Here is a 21,250-nt window from a genome sequence, read left to right as displayed (position 1 = left end):
CACATACGGATGAATACACACACACACACACAATTATTTTATTTTTTTTACATATAAAAACATTATAGGCTTGAGTAGGCCTAGGCCTACCAGAAGAGCACAAAATAGCTTTTTTATTTAATATATTATAGGCAAATAAAACTACATTACAGAACATAATTAAGTATTTTTCCATCCATCCTGGCAATATTGTAGTGCTATCATTTTTACAGCTTGGCATAAAATCAATCAGTATCAGTGACGTCGAGATAGAGTTTGCACACAATCCCTATGTGGATACACGCCGCCCCCTCATAAAGGTAGCCTATGTCTCATTTTTGCGGAACGTAGGCACTCGTAGTTTTCCAAACATACCACCGCAGGAGCGGCCGAGTTGTAGGCATACACAGTTTTAACTGCATTGTTGTAGTTATCTGTTCTGCATTGGGACTAATTCTCGACTGAAATGCTATCTTTAGCTGGGAGCGGATTTTGGATGTCCTGATTGGGATAATCGGTTATTGGAATGTAACCCTCCGATTCTGTCTGTGTGTGTCTATTTGCTGAGGATTTCCTTCTCGCTTGGCGACACATCTTTCCTGCTGATCCCTAGTCTCGGATATCCCAGACTTTAGAGCAACCCATCTGCCTAGAGAGACAAGCAGAACCCCTGCTCCAGTGGGCAGAGAAAACCGATTATTCGCACACTGCGCTTACATCTGGACACACTCGGGAGATTTTAAGCGAAAGGGGACTAAGTGTTTTTGCCGCCTATATAATGCCGAGACAGTTGCGATTTCGGAAAAGGTCATTCCTTGGGTTTATATTCATCTTCTCACTGTCCACCTCCGCATTGTACTTCCTCTATTCTGCGCCTGGTGTCGGTAAGTCAGTCCCGAATGATCTGTAATGAAACTGAAGTCGCCCTTTATGTGATTATAATGAGATTATCCTCATGTCTGTCTGTGAGCTCGCGCTGGCCACTAAAGGGAGTGTTTGACATGCTCGGGAAATTGCGCGCCTCTCAGCGGAGGTTGCTTGGAGGTCTCCAGCCAATTTTATGGCTCATGATTCCGGGATGCAACTGGATGCGGTGCGCCCATTCTAGCAATGCACCTGCATGATGATGATGATGATGATGGCGAGGTCATTATGGATTTCCTTCTCGGCTCTGGGGTTCCTGCTCTTTGGCAGATGAGAAAAGTAGCCTATTTGATCAACCCAACTTGTATTATGGGTTATCCTCACTGATGTTGGAAATTATCCTGTGTTAAATCAACACTGACAGTGTTCAATTTAACACTGGGACAGTGTCTATCCAGGTCCACACTTTTCGGTGTTACATTAACACAGTGCTTAATGCTGACGCTGTTACACTTTGTCATTGTTAGGGAATTAACACTTTTAGTGTTATGCAATAGCACCTCATAGTATTTTTAATGGTGATGGGGAAACAAAGCTTCCTGAAGCATTGAGCATTTCCAGCCAATTGTGTCGAAAATAGGTTCATTACTCAAAATCCATCCCTGACCTAATCCATTCAAACTGGAAGAACCATTTCAGTAAAGGGTGCAATAAATCTAACTAAATGATTAGATTAGTTTAGAAAAATGTATGTTATTTATCTTTGTGTAGCATAATATTAATCAATCAATGTACATGAAAAAACCCAGATATGAAAAACAATCCTAAAAATGTCTACTTGCAGTAGAGCATGCTGGGAAATCTGCTAATGATGGATGTGGTTTTGATGGGCATGTTTTACCACAGAGTAAAACTGACACAATCACACTTTCACTCAACTGGTTATTAACACCAACGCTGGGGTTATTTTACACCACTGAGTATTAATTTCACTCTTACAGAGTTAATTTATTTCCTGAATCAACATTATAAATGTTACACTAAAAAACACTAAGTTACAATGGCCAATTTGCTGTGTGCATGGTTGAATAAAAAATAATAGAATGGAATGGAAAATAATACAATAGAATACAGTTTAGTTCCCCAAACCTGGCCTGCAGCGTACTTTAGCTTTGGGGATGTGGTTCAGACTTTTCCTGTTCTCTCCACTGTACAGTAACTGGGCTGGTCCCACTCCTACAGGGCCAGTGTCGTGTCCAGCTGTAGTCATGAGTCTCTGTGGCCCAAAGGTCAGATGTTTTTATTACACCACACTGTACTGTATGTAGGTCTCTTATCTTGTTGTGTCATTTTGAAATTGTATTGCCTGGTTTATGCAGCCGTGGTCTGGTGTCATCCACTTCTCTACCCGCTCACTGTGAGAGTCTACCACAGCCAATTGTGCCGCAGAGTGCCAATACAATAATATTAATTCCACACCATGCTAGGCTACTGTTTAGAAAATATTATATTTCTTGATCAGACGTAATTAGTGATGCGATAATTGATTGAATGATTAGAACATTTTGATTTCCACAGCGAGTGGAGAGATACAGTACCTGTAAGGTTCTGTATTTCTTTTCTTAGTTCACCTTGTGTTCTTGAACGTAGCCCTGTTTATTTGTGTTCTTGAACGTAGCCCTGTCTTTCTTTTTTGTTCATTGATTTCACCTGTGTTAGTTACTCACCTGGTCTCATCAGCTCATTATTTAGTTCAGTTCTTTCTGTTTGTGCCTTGTGAGGTATTGTTCGTTTTGACTCTACTAAGCCTTTTCCTAGCTCATTTGTGAGAACCAGTTTTAGCCTTCAGTCCTAGTTTTGTTTCACCTGCCTGTTTGCCTGCCTGTGACCACGATTCCTGGCTTCTGCGAAGGCATAATAAACACTTGCCGCGCTCTGCGCGTGAATCTACACCTTTTTCTCCCCGAGTATTCATTACACTACCGGTCCAAAGTTTTAGAACCTACTGATTCTAGGGTCTTTCTTTCTTTTTTTACCATTTTCTACATTGTATATTAATAGTGAAGACATCAAAACTATGAAATAACACAAATGGAATCATGTAGTAAGCAACATTTGTGTTGTGACAAGGTAGGGGTGGTATACAGAAGATAGCCCTATTTGGTAAAAGACCTAGTCAATATTATGTCAAGAACAGGTCAAATAAGCAAAGCGAAACGACAGTCCATTATTACTTTAAGACATGAAGGTCAGTCAATACGGAACATTTCAAGAACTTTGAAAGTTTCTTCAAGTGCAGTCGCAAAAACCATCAAGCACTATGATGAAACTGGCTCTCATGAGCACCGCCACAGGAATGGAAGACCCAGAGTTACCTCTGCTGCAGAGGATAAGTTCATTAGAGTTACCAGCCTCAGAAATTGCAGCCCAAATAAATGCTTCACAGAGTTCAAGTCACAGACACATCTCAACATCAACTGTTCAGAGGGGACTGTGTGAATCAGGCCTTCATGGTCGAATTGCTGCAAAGAAACCACTACTAAAGGACACCAATAATAAGAAGAGACTTGCTTGGGCCAAGAAACACGAGCAATGGACATTAGACCGATGGAAATTTGTCCTTGGGTCTGGAGTCCAAATTTGAGATTTTTGGTTCCAACCGCCGTGTCTTTGTGAGACACGGTGTGGGTGAACGGATGATCTCCACATGTGTATTTTCCACCGTAAAGCACAGAGGAGGAGGTGTTATGGTGTGGGGGTGCTTTGCTGGTGACACTGTCTGTGATTCATTTAGAATTCAAGGCACACTTAACCAGCATGGCTACCACAGCATTCTGCAGCGATACACCATACATTTACATTTTACATTTTAGTCATTTAGCAGACGCTCTTATCCAGAGCGACTTACAGGAGCAATTAGGGTTAAGTGCCTTGCTCAAGGGCACATTTACGTCATTTAGCAGACGCTCTTATCCAGAGCGACTACAAATTGGTGCATTCACCCTATAGCCAGTGGGATAACCACTTTACAATTATACTTTTTTTTTTTTTTTGGGGGTAGAAGGATTACTTTATCCTATCCCAGGTGTTCCTTAAAGAGGTGGGGTTTCAAATGTCTCCGGAAGGTGGTGAGTGACTCCGCTGTCCTGGCGTCGTGAGGGAGCTTGTTCCACCATTGGGGTGCCAGAGCAGCGAACAGCTTTGACTGGGCTGAGCGGGAACTATGCTTCCGCAGAGGAAGGGAGCCAGCAGGCCAGAGGTGGTTGAACGCAATGCCCTCGCCTGGGTGTAGGGACTGATCAGAGCCTGAAGGTACGGAGGTGCCGTTCCCCTCACTGCTCCATAGGCAAGCACCATGGTCTTGTAACGGATGCGAGCTTCAACTGGAAGCCAGTGGAGTGTGCGGAGGAGGGGGGTGACGTGAGAGAACTTGGGAAGGTTGAACACCAGACGGGCTGCGGCATTCTGGATGAGTTGTAGGGGTTTAATGGCACAGGCAGGGAGCCCAGCCAACAGCGAGTTGCAGTAATCCAGACGGGAGATGACAAGTGCCTGGATTAGGACCTGTGCCGCTTCCTGTGTAAGGCAGGGTCGTACTCTCCGAATGTTGTAGAGCATGAACCTGCAGGATCGGGTCACCGCCTTGATGTTGGCGGAGAACGACAGGGTGTTGTCCAGGGTCACGCCAAGGCTCTTCGCACTCTGGGAGGAGGACACAACGGAGTTGTCAACCGTGATGGCGAGATCATGGAACGGGCAGTCCTTCCCCGGGAGGAAGAGCAGCTCCGTCTTGCTAGGGTTCAGCTTGAGGTGGTGATCCGTCATCCATACTGATATGTCATCCCATCTGGTTTGGGCTTAGTGGGACTATCATTTGTTTTTCAACAGGACAATGACCCAACACACCTCCAGGCTGTGTAAGGGCTATTTTACCAAGAAGGAGAGTGATGGAGTGCTGCATCAGATGATCTGGCCTCCGCAATCCCCCGACCTCAACCAAATTGAGATGGTTTGGGATGAGTCGGACGGCAGAGTGAAGGAAAAGTAAGTGCTCAGCATATGTGGGAACTCCTTCAAGACTTTTGGAAAAGCATTCCAGGTGAAGCTGGTTGAGAGAATTCCAAGAGTGTGCAAAGATGTCATCAAGGCAAAGTGTGGCTATTTGAAGAATCTCAAATATAAAATGTATTTTAATTTGTTTAACACTTTTTTGGTTACTACATGATTCCATATGTGTTATTTCATAGTTTTGATATCTTCACTAAAATTCTACAATGTAGAAAATAGTAAAATTAAAGAAAAACCCTTGAATGAGTAGGTGTTCTAAAACTTTTGACTGGTAGTGTATATTTCAGATTTTTATTTATTTATATAAATTAGCAACAATTTCTAAAATCCTGTTTTTACTCTGTCATTATGGAGTATTTTGTGTAGATTGATGAGGGGGGAAAAAACAATTTAATCAATTTTAGAATAAGGCTGTAACGTAACAAAATGTGGAAAAAGTCAAGTGGTCTGAATACTTTCCGAATGCACTGTATGATGACTAAGCTAATCACCACAGAGGTGTGTCTGGTGTACTAGTAGTAGGATGAAGTTGCCCTTTGTATTGGGGGAGGGTTGATCAAGCCTTTTTAATAAGTTCCATTTCAGCTCTGATCATATAGCACTCCAGCCCCATGCTGTTAAGAAGCTCAGACATGAATCAATGTGCAGCTTTATATTCTGTATTCAATCTGACACAAATTACACGACTGATTCTAGTAACAATTCATAAAATGAAGTGCAATATAAAGCAGTCATTTTTAGTTGAACTGTCCATGTAAAGTGACCCTACCAATCACATGGTTCATACTATTCAAACTGCCCAATCAGAAACAGTGAAGAAGGGTTACTACAGGGCATTCTTTTTGTACAGTAGGTTGTGAATGGTTTCATGGTTAGTCGAAGATGGCCTTGCTAAAACTGACAAAGTGGTCATATTTAATGATAAGCAAGTGCACAAGTTCGAGATGGAGTTGGCTTCAAAGTAGCCTATAGTCAAAATCCCACAATAGAAACGTGGAGGCAATTATTTTATTAAGACTTTCTCATACTGTATGCTTTCTCCTGTTCCATTGGTTTTCTTTAAACTTTCTCTTTCATTGTCAAGCAGCCAAAGGCATTATCCTAGTCATATTAGCAACCTATGATAGTTATTGCATCTTTATATCTCCCCTCTTTCAACATTTCTAACTGATATTTGCATCTCTGTCCATGAAACCACTCGCATGTGTGGTGCTCATTTTAGAACGTGTATACCCTCCACTACACCACCAGTTTGATGGCTGAATGTTGAAACAGAAGTGGGATGTTCTGGCTATTGTCTCTCACTCAGAAGCTACAGTGATTATTTCCTTTTTATTGAAGTCAGCTCCTATTCAAGCAGGACATGGTGGTTCAGCCACTTCACTGTAGGATATCCTGCTTTTCTAATGATTTAGTAAATCTACTATACAGTACTGCTTCACCAGGACTAAAGGCACATGCAGTATTATCTGATCTACAAATTACCTTACTCAACCACCAACCAATTGGCCATGGACAAACCCATATAATACATTTATAAAACTTTATAAGCGTATGAAAGATTGATTTATAATGGGCTATTTAAGTTCTAGCTCAAGCCAGCCGTTCAGAACAAGCAGGTATATTTGCTGGTAAATATTTACTTTGATATCCAGCACCTCCCTTGTAAATCACTCATGATGGGAGTTTCTAAATCATCAAAAGGTAAGCTGATCTCTTTGTCATCAGAATGGCTATTGACCGACCCACGCATTTTACCTATTCATGCTGACTTAATCAATAACTGAATCAATGCTCATATGGGGGAAGACATCAACTGACGGGAATTGGCTGTGTAAGCCATGGTGTTGTTTTTACCCTGACTCTTGGCTAGTATACTATTTTTCTAAATGTCCGACAGATTACTCCTTGAACAATCGATGGCCCTTCTTAAACTATCATTGGCTTCATTCGTTTGGTCATATGATGGCTCAGGTTGGGGAAGGAGGGAGGGAGTTAGCTAGGAGAGGGAGGGATGACACGGGGAAGAGAGGAAGAATGGCGGTAGAGATGTTGGACACAGGGATGTAAGGTCATACAGGGAAGGAAGGGGGTTGAGGAGTTTAGCTGTGTGAGTGATGGAGAAGAGATGGAAGGTATGAAGGAAACAGATGGGTTGGAAGAGAGTATGGTATATGTGTAGATATAAGGGAGGTAGTCAGAAAAGGATGAGGAATGGAGTGGGTGGGGAGAGAAAGGGAGAGAGAGGAGGAGATGAAGGGTGAGGGAAGAATTCTGGGAAGAGTAACGGTAGCTAACGCACTTTTGTACATCGCGCTGTTCCGTACATTTGACCTTATTTTAGCGCCCCAAAAACGGAATACTTCCAGGTCAACTGTAATATGAATTTTTATTTGACCTTTATTTAACAAGTCAGTTAAGAACAAATTCTTATTTACAATGACGGCCTACACCGGCCAAAGCCGGACGACGCTGGGCCAATTGTGCGCTGCCCTATGGGACTCCCAATCACGGCCGGTTGTGATACAGCCTGGAATCGAACCAGGGGGTCTGTAGTGACGCCTCAAGCACTGCGATGCAGTGCCTTAGACCGCTGCGCCACTCGGGAGCCCATTGAATACCATTGTAAAGCACAATTTCTCCCCTTTCCAGCAAAGTCAATGACAAGGCCTTCATGCTGCCCGTCTCTGCATGATCGAAGAAAGCAGTGGAGCTCCGCCGGGTCTTTTTAAAAATGGCGGGTGGGGAAGCGAAAGCTACTCCGTCATAGTGAAAGGGGGAGATATGTCGTGTGGGGAACCGGCTTTTTTCACCCGATTTGTCCAACTTATCACCTCTAAAATGTAAATAAAACACTATAAAGAGTTTATATAATGTCTAATTACATACCTATTTGAAGGTTTGTGACGAATTTGAATAGGGTTTTTAGGGCGGCGCTACATTTATCTTCACAATTAAACTGTGGGTGTCACGGTTTTTGATGGCTCGCAGTGATTACATGAAAAATTAACAATTGATTGAATTAACTATTGATGAACTCACGAGTAATTAACTTTACACTCACTATTGATCATTTCTTGTTTTTAATCTGCGAGAGAAGCGCTACACCTGGTGGAAAGAGGCAGTACGGCACAGAATTAGTTGAATAATGCGTGCCGTACGTTACATGTCACACTTTAACGTACAGCGTCAGTTTTTTTTCAACTTTTCTCCAATACTATTGGTCCATTACCATGTCAATCAATGCTGAATCGAAACTTAGTTCACACCCCGGATTTTGATGCCAACACTGGGCCAATTGTGCGCTGCCCTATGGGACTCCCAATCACGGCCGGATTGTCGGATTGTGATACAGCCTGGAATCGAACCAGGGGGTCTGTAGTGACGCCTCAAGCACTGAGATGCAGTGCCTTAGACCGCTGCGCCACTCGAGAGCCCATTGAATACCATTGTAAAGCACAATCCCATTGCAGCCTCATTTGAATGCTGCAGTTGCCCACGTATGTACGGAACGGAGTTAGCTACCATTAGGTGAAGATATGCGGTAGATTCAAGTTAAGTGGTCATGAAGGAGAGAATAAGGGCAAATAAAATAGATATAGAGGGAAGGGAGATAGAAGGAAAATGAAACAAATAGATATATAGAGAGAGGGATAGACAGATGGGGGAGTACCCTCTCGTTCTCTGTCACACTCCAGGTGACCTTTCTGGAACATCTGATCGGGACTTCCCATGGAGCACCAGTGTGTTTTACCCAGAATGCCCCTCTCCCTGATGCTCAGTCCCTAGTCTGTGCATCACTGGAGCATAGTCATACAAACACTTATACACTGACACACTCCAACGAGCCCAACAAACTGCATCACTCCTGTGACACACACGCACACACACACACACACACACACACACACACTCAGCTTCTCATGGCCCCTCATGGTGTGTTTCAGTGCTGTGTGTGTGGGATATGTTGTTTGTGCTGAGCCATTGGGGTGTTTACTACTACATGAGCTGTGGCGCTGTTAAAGTAACATCATGCATTATCTATCTCGTATTTACGGATTTCACAGTGAATTGGTAATTACGTAATACTTTCTTTCTTTAGGTATCAAGCGTCACTGCATCAACGTTGATGTTAACAATGACTTATTGTGTGCAACATGCATAAAATGGACATCATTATGTCAAGGAAGTTCACACTGCATACCAGGAAGAAGTAGGCCACAGGATGTTTGTGTGAGGCATTCTGTGGCTGGTTATTCATTTATAAAGGCTTTGAACCAGTGAAACAATGCTGTAGCTTAGTTAAGTGTCAGTGACTGACTACCCTGACACACACACACACACACACTGACACACTCACAAACACACACACCTGCCAGGGTGTCGACTGATAAAGCTTGTCCTGCGAAGCCAGGATGTTGCCCATGGTTTTATGGCAAAGAGAGGGACACACACCACATACACACACCCCTTTACCCCTCTCAATCGTATAATTCTCCCATCCTGATAGCATGCGAGTCTGTCGTTAAGAGGGAGAGAGTGGGTGTTGCCATCTAAACCTGTTGTTGGTAACTACGGCTGTGTGTTATTGTGTTCGGTTGGTCGCCCACACACTCCTCTCCTTCTCAAACTGTAGGCTAAAATGTGTTCCTAGAGAGTACAGACAGACACAGGGTCCATACATGTTGTCATCACCCAGCTGCAGGAGAGGGTTGGTTGAACTCCAGGACACTAATACCTAGCAGCTTCCCTTGGCTCTAATGCTTATTTAGTTTTCACTACGGCTCTGTACATCAGACCCAACCGGCCTGCTGATGATATTATACTGTCTCACGCTAGCTGCGTCTGAAATGTGTAGAGAACAGGTTATAGTCTGTCTTATCCGACAACATCTTGTGAAAATGTGAGTGAGCTCAGCTTTCACTCAACCTTCTCTGGTTGTTTTTTTTTACTATTTTATTTCTCTGCAATTCTAGATGACCTCCTTTCACTGTGACTCACCTTCCCTGTTTGACTGTCTGTTTTTGTGTCCATGTGCCAACCTTTCTCGCACACAGTGGAGGCTGCTGAGGGGAGAACGGCTCATAATAACGGCCGGAATGGAGCAAATGGAATGGCATCAAACACCTGGAAACCATGTGTTTGATGTACACTACATGACCAGAAGTATGTGGACACCTACTCGTTGAACATTTAATTCCAAAATGATGGGCATTATGGAGTTGGTCCCCCCTTTACTGCTATAACAGCCTCCACTCTTCTGGGAAAGCTTTACAGTTGGCACTATGTATTGGGGCAGGTAGCGTTCTCTTGGCATCCACCAAACCCAGATTTGTCTGTGTGGACTGCCAGATGGTGAAGCGTGATTCATCACTCCAGAGAACGCGTTTCCACTGCTCCAGAGTCCAATGGCGGTGAGCTTTACACCACTCCAGCCGAAGCTTGGCATTGAGCATGGTGATTTTAGGCTTGTGTGCGGCTGCTCGGCCATGGAAACCCATTTTATGAAGCTCCCGACAAATAGTTATTGTGCTTACGTTGCTTCCAGAGGCAGTTTGGAACTCGGTAGTGAGTGTTGCAACCGAGGACAGACGATTTTTACGCGCTTCAGAACTCGGCGGTCCCGTTCTGTGAGTTTGTGTGGCCTACACTGCACGGCTGAGCCATTGTTGCTCCTAGGCGTTTTCACTTCACGATAACAGCACTTAATGTTGACCGGGGAAGCTCTAGCAGGGCAGACATTTGACGAACTGACTTGGAAAGGTGGCATCCTATGACGGTGCTATGTTGAAAGTCACTGAGCTCTTCAGTAAGGCCATTCTACTGCCAATGTTTGTCTGTGGAGATTGCATGGCTGTGTGCTAGATTTTATACACCTGTCAGCAACGGGTGTGGCCGAAATTGCCGAATCCACTAATTTGAAGGCTTGTCCACATACTTTTGTATACATAGTGTATTTGATACCATTCCACTGATTCCGCTCCAGTCATTACCACAAGCCCGTTCTCCCCAATTAAGGTGCCACCAACCTCCCGTGCTCTCACATCACCACTTGCTCCCTGCAGGCCACCTTTGAAATCTGTTGAGTGGTTTTGGCTGGCTCTAGTTGTCTTCCATCTATATAATCAACCCTACAGCTGGGGACAATTCCCCTGTGAGTTTGCAGTGTTTCTTGCGGGGCCCATAATCAGGTATTCTAAACCCTGAGGGTTGGAAAAACCATCTCAGTCAGGGAAATAACTAGAGGAAATACTGTGCCTTTTGAAGCAAAGTTTTTTAGGATTTTTCTTTCCTGTTGACTTTGATTTGTCATTGCTTTGGTGAGCCCTGTCTTGGCTGTGACCAGTTGTGTCAATTTGTGCCCCCTGTGCCCCCTGGTGCCCCTCTTCCTGCCTCACCTGCCTCTCTAGGCTTTCTAGTTTTCCCTCCTGAGTTTCCTGCATGGCAGCACAAAGAATGGCTGTTTTTCCCAGCTTTTAATTGTGTGTGTGTGTCTGTGCACGGGTACGTACGTGCATGCGTGGGTGTGCACTGTGCAGCCTTCCAAGCTGCCATTTTGGCATAACAATGGGCAGCAGCATTATTCTCATAACATCATTTGAATCCTGATTTGTGGAAATATGAAAAGGTGTGTGTTTGTGTGAGCAGGGTGGTGTGTAGCAGGGTGGTTTGCATTTTGGCAAAGCGAAGGGAGGTAGAAACCACGCCTGCCTGTAACTCTGGGTTGTTGACCTCCAGTGCAGTGCAGTCAGTGTGTAGCTGGTTGGTAGGGACTAGGAGTCTGACTACAGAACGCCCATTGAGGATTATGTGGGTAACTCATTAACTTTGTTGGCCAAAGAGAGGCAGCACTTTAGAGCCAACAAACTACAAACAACCTTTTGGGCTCTATAACTTGTAATTGAATTCATCTGCCTAACAATACCAGTCAGTCCATCATTTTGTTCCATCCATGGATGCATCAGAATAGTCTGAACTGACTTCATCTCCTTGTCTCCTTTCCTCTATCACCTCTGATGTGAAAGAACTGGACATGTGAAAGTATGTTCCATCCGCCATATTTCTTTCATGTGTTTTCAGTTCAGTTCAGATGAAGAGAAGGGGACTAGAAAGGAAGCCTTAGAGAGCACTGAGATGCACACATACACTGAGTCTACCAAACATTAGGAACACCTTCCTAATATTTAGTTGCACCCCCCCACCTCCTTTTGCCCTCAGAAAAGCCTCAATTCGTTGAGGCATGGACTCTACAAGGTGTCGAAAGCGTTCCACAGGGATGCTGGCCCATGTTGACTCCAATGCTTCCCACAGTTGTGTCAAGATGTCTAGATGTCCTTTGGGTGGTGGTGGACTGTTCTTGATACACAACGGAAACTGTTGAGGATGAAAACCCAGCAGCGTTGCAGTTCTTGACACAAACCGGTGCACCTGGCACCTACTACCATACCCCGTTCAAAGGCACTTCAATCTTTTGTCTTGCCCATTCACCCTCTGAATGGCACACATACACAATCCATGTCTCAATTGTATCAAGGCTTAAAAATCCTTCTTTAACCTGTCTCCTCCCCTTCATCTACACTGATTGAAGTGGAATTAGCAAGTGACTATAAGGGAACATAGCTTTCACCTGGATTCACCCGGTCAGTCTATAGTCCTATTCACACGGGACTAGCATTACTAGAGAACGTTGGTTATGTATCTATTACCCCAGAATGTCCGTTATTCCACAGGACGATTCGGATGGGATTTGTTTTTTCCAAACTGCCCCCTGTAATTCTTTCTTTTTTTTTTTCAATAAATTGACAGTTCTGACAGAAGCATGGAGGTTTTTTTCTAGGCGTGAAGATATTTCAACAAGTCCGGGTGATAACGGGCTACACTGATAACTAAAAATTGGTTCCCAAGTTTCCAAACCATCTTTGGTAGAGTGTCACAATAATATTTGAATTGAGGAAGTGTGATCATAATCATTAGGATATTTTAGCGATCCGCAGTAGAAGACGTCCTAAATGCCCCTCAGACTTCAGATGTGAGCTAAACAGCACACTTGCACTTGAACTGCATTTTTAGGCTATGGATGAGAAAGTGAACTTGTCATTTCCAAACGTTTAGCACATTTGTATGCTGCTTTGCGATCTAATGCAAGGGTTGTATTAAAGAGGCGCAATATTTGTTTATGATGCATTTGGCGATGTTCAATTCATTCGCACAAAATGTATAAACAAAAGCATTCACTGTGAAAGTTGATACATGTAGGCCCTTCATATATAGGCTATGCACAGCTGTGATGAGTGTGATGGAAAGGAGTCAGGTGCAGGAGGGTAATCACCGAATACAGAGTTTATTCCTTCGTAGACACACAAATGCGCTCAAATAGCGATCAACGAAACAGGCACAGGGGAAACTATCATCCCCGGCAAATACACTGTAACGGATATCCAAATATACATAGGCACAGGGGAAAATCAACCCTGGCAACACAATGTTACGAGTAGCTCCACCGAGCTACACTACTCTCACAACTAACAATCACCCACAAGGACAAGGGGGCAGAGGGAACACTTATACATGGACTAATTAGGGGATAGGAACCAGGTGTGTGTGATTGACAAGACAAGACAATTGTGATGATGATTGGGGCGGCAGTAAGCCGGTGACGACGAACGCCGATGCCTGCCCGAACAAGGAGGGGAGGCAGCGTCGGCCGAAGTCGTGACAGCAGCACTTCGTTCAATTTATCGAACCAGTTGTTGTTTTCTTGCTTAAACCGCGAGCAACACCTGTCAAACTCAGACATTTCTCTCAAAACACAGGGATGTCGATTCGCACGGGACTAGTATTATCAGAGGACCTTGGAGTTTGCCAAAAAACTGTAGGTTATTCTGGCTGGAATTGTTACTCTCCTGCCATGTAAAATTACTGACATGGCAGATTCGGACGGGACTAAAATTACAGATGTTGTGTTTTGTGCTTTGTGCTTGTGCACATAATTACATTACCCGACCTCCCCCAGTAAAACTAATCCCGTCCGAATCCCGACATGGAAAGAACAGGTGTTTTTAATGTTTTGTGTACTCAGTGTATACGATCGTAGAAAGAAAGGTGCCATCTGGAACCTTAAAGGGTTCTTCTGCTGTCCCCATAGGAGAACCCTTTGAAGAACCATTTTTGGGTGCAGGTAGAACCCTTTCTACAGAGCGTTCTACCTGGAGCCCAAAAGGGTTCTACTTAGAACCAAAAAGGGTTATCCTATGGGGACAGCCGAAGAACCCTTTTGGAACCCTTTTTTCTAATAGTGTACCGCATATAGCTCTAAGGTGTTTACACTCTATCCCAGATTAACCATGTAGCATTTCTCAGTCAGCTGTCCAAACCTAGTCTTGTAAAGATACTGCTATTTTTTCTGGACACTTTTATAGACCTGGCTGTCTGGCATTACATTGCCATGTGAGTAAAATAGTATGTGCCTTGACGTGTGTGTGTGTGTATTTTTTTTGGTATGTCTACACCTTCCTTGGTCTGTAGGATGTGCTCTTACAGTGGCTCCACTTTAGAGCAGGACTCTGCAACTGCAGTCCTTGAGGCCGATGTATTAATTGATTTTCGCTCTGCTGCTTCATCGATCAATTCCTTGTGATCAATTCACACAGTTGGCTTCTTAGGGCTAATTTCCAGTCACTGGTTAAAACAGAATGACAAAAGCCAGCACACACACACACACACACACACAGCAGACTTTGGATGTCCGGAGGTTGAATGGCTCCTCTTCAGACACTGACACCTACTGTCTGTCTGGCGTCTGACATTTTCTTGTGGTTTCTATAGTCCCCAATGGCTTGATCAGACCAGAACACTGACTCCTCTTTATCATCACAGTAAAAACACAAACATTCTGCTTCCAGCCGCAGGGCTAGCGTGTGTGTGTGTGTGTGTGTTTAGGGACTGCAGTTCCCCCAAGAGAACCAAATGGAACAAGTCCATATTGTTCTGTGAATGATATGTCCAAACACACTAAATCAGTCCCCATGTGTTTGAAAGGAATTATTGCTTTGCTGTAAAGGGAGTTGAGTATGTTTGGAATTAAATTGATTACGCCATTTGTGTGGTTTGAGAGATTTCTCATTTTGCTCTATTAGTAGGCTTATTCATTCATATCAAACGAACAAGCAATTTGTCAAAGTGACATGGCCACAAATGGGGAATCAAAACATCAATGCTCTATGAATGTAGTACTTTTCATTTGTGTTCCATAGAAAACTGCCCTACTGCCCTCTTGAGTGTTTGGTAGGTAGGCCTATTTCTTTCTGCACTGGCTCCTATTGGTCTTGTTGTTTAAAGGATAGGTAGCATAAACATAACCACATGTAATACAGTGCATTCGGAAAGTATTCAGACTCCTTCCCCTTTTCCACATTTTGTTACGTTACAGCCTTATTCTAAAATTGATTAAATAAGAACATGTCTTCATCAATCTACACACAAAATCCATAATGACAAAGTGAAAACAGGTTTTTCGAAATTTTAGCAAATGTATTAAAAATAAAAAACAGGAATACCTTATTTACATAAGTATTCAGACCCTTTGCTATGAGACTCAAAATTTACCTCAGGTGCATCCTTTTTCCAGTTATCATCCTTGAGATGTTTCTACAACTTGATTGGAGTCCACCTGTGGTAAATAAAATTGATTGGACGTGATTTGGAAAGGCACACAGCTGTCTATAAAAGGTCCCACAGTTGGCAGTGCATGTCAGAGCAAAAACCAAGCCATGAGGTCGAAGGAATTGTCCGTAGAGCTGCGAGACAGGATTGTGTCGAGGCACAGATCTGGGGAAGGGCACCAAAAAATGTCTGCAGCATTGAAAGTCCCCAAGAACACAGTGGCCTCCATCATTCTTAAATGGAAGAAGTTTGGAACCAACAAGACTCTTCCTAGAGCTGGCCGCCTGGCCAAACTGAACAATTGGGGGAGAAGAGCCTTGGTCAGGGAGGTGACCAAGAACCTGATGGTCACTCTGACAGAGCTCCAGAGTTCCTCTGTGGAGATGGGAGAACCTTCCAGAAGGACAACCATCTCTCCAGCACTCCACCAATCAGGCTTTTATGGTAGAGTGGCCAGACAGAAGCCACTCCTCAGTAAAAGGTACACGACAGCCCGCTTGGAGTTTGCCAAAAGGCACCTAAAGGACTCCCAGACCATGAGAAACAAGATTATCTGATCTTTGGCCTGAATGCCAAGCATTATGTCTGGAGGAAACCTGGCACCATCCCTACGGTGAAGTATGGTGGTGGCAGCATCATGCTGTGGGGATGTTTTTCAGCGGCAGGGACTGGGAAACTAATCAGGGTTGAGGGAAAGATGAACGGAGCAAAGTACAGAGAGATCCTTGATGAAAACCTGCTCAGGACCTCATACTGGGGCAAAGGTTCACCTTGAAACAGGACATGACCCTAAGCACGCAGCCTAGGCAATCCAGGAGTGGCTTCGGGACAAGTCTCTGAATGTCCTTGAGTTGCCCAGCCAGAGCCCGGACTTGAACCCGATCGAACATCTCTGGAGAGACCTGAAAATAGCTGTGCAGCAACGCTCCCCATCCAGCCTGACAGAGCTTGAGAGTATCTGCAGAGAAGAATGGGAGAAACTCCCCAAATACAGGTGTGCCAAACTTGTAGCGTCATACCCAAGAAGACTCTAGGCTGAAATCGCTGCCAAAGGTGCTTCAACAAAGTACTGAGTAAAGGGTCTGAATACTTATGTAAATGTATTATTTAAGTTGTTGTTTTTTATATAAACTTGCAAAAATGTCTATAATTTTTTTTTTGCTTTGTCATTATGGGGGATTGTGTGTAGATTGATGAGGGGAAACAAATAATTGAATACATTTTAGAATAAGGCTGTAACGTAACAAAATGTGGAAAAAGTCAAGGGGTCTGAATACTTTCCGAATGTGCTGCATATGGATTTGCATTAGTATACGCATCAAAAGTCCCAATGCAAAATTACACCTCACTTTTCGAGTCATTACATAAAACCGATCAGAATTCCAAAGAATGCCGAAGTCATGCCTGAAAACGTTTTTGACTAGGGCTGTTAAGGTGACCATATTACCGCCACACCGGCAGTCACGTGTCATGATGGCAGTTCAATTCCCCATGACAGTTGAGTCACGGTAATTAAGCTTCTTCAAAACTGCACTCTGATGCCGCTGATGGTCATTAGTAGCCTACCAAACGTGCTAATGGCCTGGTACTCAGCACCCTCTAATCGCTCTGACATCAATGCAAATGCAATCAAAATCTAATCCAACACTTCATGAGAGCCCTTGCATTCAGAGTTTGAGCGCAATAGTATCAGTGAGAGCCAGCTCATCATAGCTGGTTGATGCATGGAATAAAATAAGTGTTCCTGTAAGCCCCCGTTGCGCATAATTTCTATTAAAAAGAGGACAATCCCATCAGATTTCTATAGGGTAGGCCTACTATATTTATTTCTCAACTTTCCTAAAATAAAACACATTGCTTCGCTTTACAACTGGAGTAGCCTACCTGACTGGCATGAAAATTTACAGCGGGAAAAGCGTCCTCCATTCGCTGTTCAAGTGCATTTTTTCCCTTGCCCCTGTTCCGACAGGTGCATGATAATGTTCCATTCTAAATCAAAACTAATTTCACACATGTATTATTATATGTCAAGACAGAGAGTAGTCTGATGGGTGTGAATATTATCACCTGTGAATGATGCCCAGCTTGTGCAGTGTAAGGCAAGAAACAGCGTATAATATTTTTTCCTCACATATATTAGTGGGCTCTATGTAAAGACCATATTAAATTGAGAATAGTCTGATAGTTGAGAATATTGTCAATTGCTTGTCAAATTTGTGAATGAGAGACTGATGAAGTGTGTGCGGTCTGCGCAAGAAACAGAGCAGAGCGCATGCCTTTTATGCTACGTTTTTCAAATCATCATTAGTCGCTTCATGCAGCCCTAGAAATGTATTAGAAGTCAAAACATATAAGCCTATGGTTTTATCACAACTAAAGATGCATAAATAACTCTAAATTCAGCATATAGGAGGACCTGTTTCAAATGATCACTTCATTAATCGCTCAACACAGAATAGTGTGTGTGCACCGCATTTGTGCACTCCCTCTGAAATCGTTTGGGGAAAATATCTCTTCTATTTTATTCAGCTATGTTCAATTGTATTCTTTTAAATATAAAATAATGCCACTGGAATTATAAGCAAAATTAACTAGTGTAGCCCACAGCCATTTGACATAGCCAGATCAGGGCCTAACATAAGGACGACTCAGAAAATTATATTCTGTTCTTCTGAAATAGGCTACATTTTCTTCATATCATAATGTTTCTTTAGACCTGTGTAACTGGTGTGAAATGGCTAGCTAGTTAGCATGTGCACTAGTAGCGTTTGAATCGGTGATGCCACTCACGCTGAGACCTTGAAGTAGTTGTTTCCCTTGCTCTGCAAAGGATGTGGCTTTTGTGGAGTGATAGGTAATGATGTTTCGTGAGAGGCAGTTGCTGATGTGTTCAGATAGTGCCTGGTTCAAGCCCAGGTTGGAGCGAGGAGAGGGACGGAAGCAATACTGTTACACCTGCCTAAAATAAAGAATGGATTTATTGTGATGGTGTAGGCTATATTAAATTGAATTATTATACTTTTTTAAATGTAGATGTTCCAAAGGTCTGCATCAGTGGCTTTTATGCATGGATGGAAGCCCGGAGATGCTAAACATGTTTATGTTAATTAATGGTCAATTACCGTGAGACCGGCAGTTATTTGCATGACAGTTACCGGCTGACAAAATGTCATGACAGCCCTAGGTGTGACGTAATATGGAGGACCCAACAAGGCAGCCTATTCCCTATAATGTAAAACCTAACAGAAATAACTTCAAATGTATAACTTCAATTTAAACCAAATCATTTACACTAATGACTACTGGTTTCAATTACATTTTCAGCCAACTTAAAAGCTAATACAGTGAGGGAAAAAAGTATTTGATCCCCTGCTGATTTTGTACGTTTGCCCACTTACAAAGAAATGATCAGTCTATAATTGTAATGGTAGGTTTATTTGAACAGTGAGAGACAGAATAACAACAATAAAATCCAGAAAAACGCATGTCAAAAATGTTATAAATTGATTTGCATTTTAATGAGGGAAATAAGTATTTGACCCCGTCTCAATCAGAAAGATTTCTGGCTCCCAGGTGTCTTTTATACAGGTAACGAGCTGAGATTAGGAGTACACTCTTAAAGGGAGTGCTCCTAATCTCAGTTTGTTACCTGTATAAAAGACACTTGTCCACAGAAGCAATCAATCAATCAGATTCCAAACTCTCCACCATGGCCAAGACCAAAGAGCTCTCCAAGGATGTCAGGGACAAGATTGTAGACCTACACAAGGCTGGAATGGGCTACAAGACCATCGCCAAGCAGCTTGGTGAGAAGGTGACAACAGTTGGTGCGATTATTCTCAAATGGAAGAAACACAAAATAACTGTCAATCTCCCTCGACCTGGGGCTCCATGCAAGATCTCACCTCCGGGAGGATCTTGTCAATGATCTCAAGGCAGCTGGGACCATAGTCACCAAGAAAACAATTGGTGACACACTACGCCGTGAAGGACTGAAATCCTGCAGCGCCCGCAAGGTCCCCCTGCTCAAGAAAGCACATATACATGCCCGTCTGAAGTTTGCCAATGAACATCTGAATGATTCAGAGGAGAACTGGGTGAAAGTATTGTGGTCAGATGAGACCAAAATGGAGCTCTTTGGCATCAACTCAACTCGCCGTGTTTGGAGGAGGAGGAATGCTGCCTATGACCCCAAGAACACCATCCCCATGGTCAAACATGGAGGTGGAAACATTATGCTTTGGGGGTGTTTTTCTGCTAAGGGGACTGGACAACTTCACCGCAACAAAGGGACGATGGACGGGGCCATGTACTGTCAAATCTTGGGTGAGAACCTCCTTCCTTCAGCCAGGGCATTGAACATGGGTCGTGGATGGGTATTCCAGCATGACAATGACCCAAAACACACGGCCAAGGCAACAAAGGAGTGGCTCAAGAAGAAGCACATTAAGGTCCTGGAGTGGCCTAGCCAGTCTCCAGACCTTAATCCCATAGAAAATCTGTGGAGGGAGCTGAAGGTTCGAGTTGCCAAACGTCAGCCTTGAAACCTTAATGACTTGGAGAAGATCTGCAAAGAGGGACAAAATCCCTCTTGAGATGTGTGCAAACCTGGTGGCCAACTACAAGAAACGTCTGACCTCTGTGATTGCCAACAAGGGTTTTGCAGAGGTGTCAAATATTTATTTCCCTCATTAAAATGCAAATCAATTGCTAACATTTTTGACATGGGTTTTTTGGATTTTTTTGTTGTTATTCTGTCTCTCACTGTTCAAATAAACCTACCATTAAAATTATAGACTGATCATGTCTTTGTCAGTGGGCAAATGTATGTCACGCCCTGGCTCTGGGGACACTGTTATGTTGAGCCAGGGTGTGTATTCTATGATTGTATTTCTATGTTGGCCTGAGTGACTCCCAATCAGAGGCAACGAGTGTCAGCTGGTTGTCTCTGATTGGGAGCCATATTTAACTGTCTGTCTTTCACTTTGTGTTTGTGGTTTCTTGTTCGTGTTGGTTTGTGTTTAAACCATAGACGTCACGGTTTTCGTTTGTTGTTTTGATCGTGTGATCATTAAATAAATATAAATATGTTCACCTGCAACGCTGCGCCTTGGTCTCTCCCTGACGATCGTGACAGAAGAAACCACCACAACTGGACCAAGCAGCGAGTCGAGGAGCCATCGCCAGGGAGATCCCTAGCAGATCTCCGTGGCAGCCTCGACTGGGTCAAGCCGAGGGAAGAGCAGAGAGAGTGGACTTGGGAACAATGGAGGAAGAGCCTCGACTGGGTCAAGCCCATTGAGGAGCTGAATAGCGGGAGTTGGAGACAGAGGAGCGAGAGTTGGGCGAGAACGATAGAGGCCTGGCCCACGGGGAGGAGAGACCCCCAGAAAGTTTTTAGGGGGGGGCTCACGACGTCGGGGCAGCAGGAGGCCGCGATAGAGCGGTCCAGCGGGTTGGCAGAGGAGGCCGCCAGGTTACGGGGGCCACTGGTCGAAGAGGGGATGGAAGGTGGAGAGGCACGGCGAGAGGTACTGGGGTGTGTTACCAGTCCGGTCCGGCCCGTTCCAGATCCCGGTGTAGGGCCAGTGGTGTGTGTCCCCAGTACGGTCCGGTCTGTTCCTGCTCCCCGCACCAAGTCTGTGGTGCGTTTCGGTCAGCCCTGTCCGGCCCGTTC

At 43.9% G+C, this 21,250-nt stretch overlaps 1 protein-coding gene across 1 annotated transcript in view; it reads left to right on the top strand.

Moving 5' to 3' along the window:
• Positions 1 to 327: 327 nt before the first annotated feature.
• Positions 328 to 21,250, top strand: part of LOC121538624 (beta-1,4-galactosyltransferase 5) — a 100,196-nt gene continuing 79,273 nt past the window's right edge. Inside the window, exon 1 of the mRNA XM_041846807.2 lies at positions 328 to 863. Coding sequence (XP_041702741.1) covers positions 758 to 863 — 106 coding nt within the window. The 5' untranslated portion in view covers positions 328 to 757. The remainder of the gene's footprint in view (positions 864 to 21,250) is intronic.

Source organism: Coregonus clupeaformis, chromosome 24, assembly GCF_020615455.1.
Source record: "Coregonus clupeaformis isolate EN_2021a chromosome 24, ASM2061545v1, whole genome shotgun sequence".
NCBI lineage: Eukaryota > Metazoa > Chordata > Actinopteri > Salmoniformes > Salmonidae > Coregonus > Coregonus clupeaformis.
Note: the sequence above shows the minus strand (reverse complement) of the source record. Positions and strands in the feature narration are given on the sequence as shown.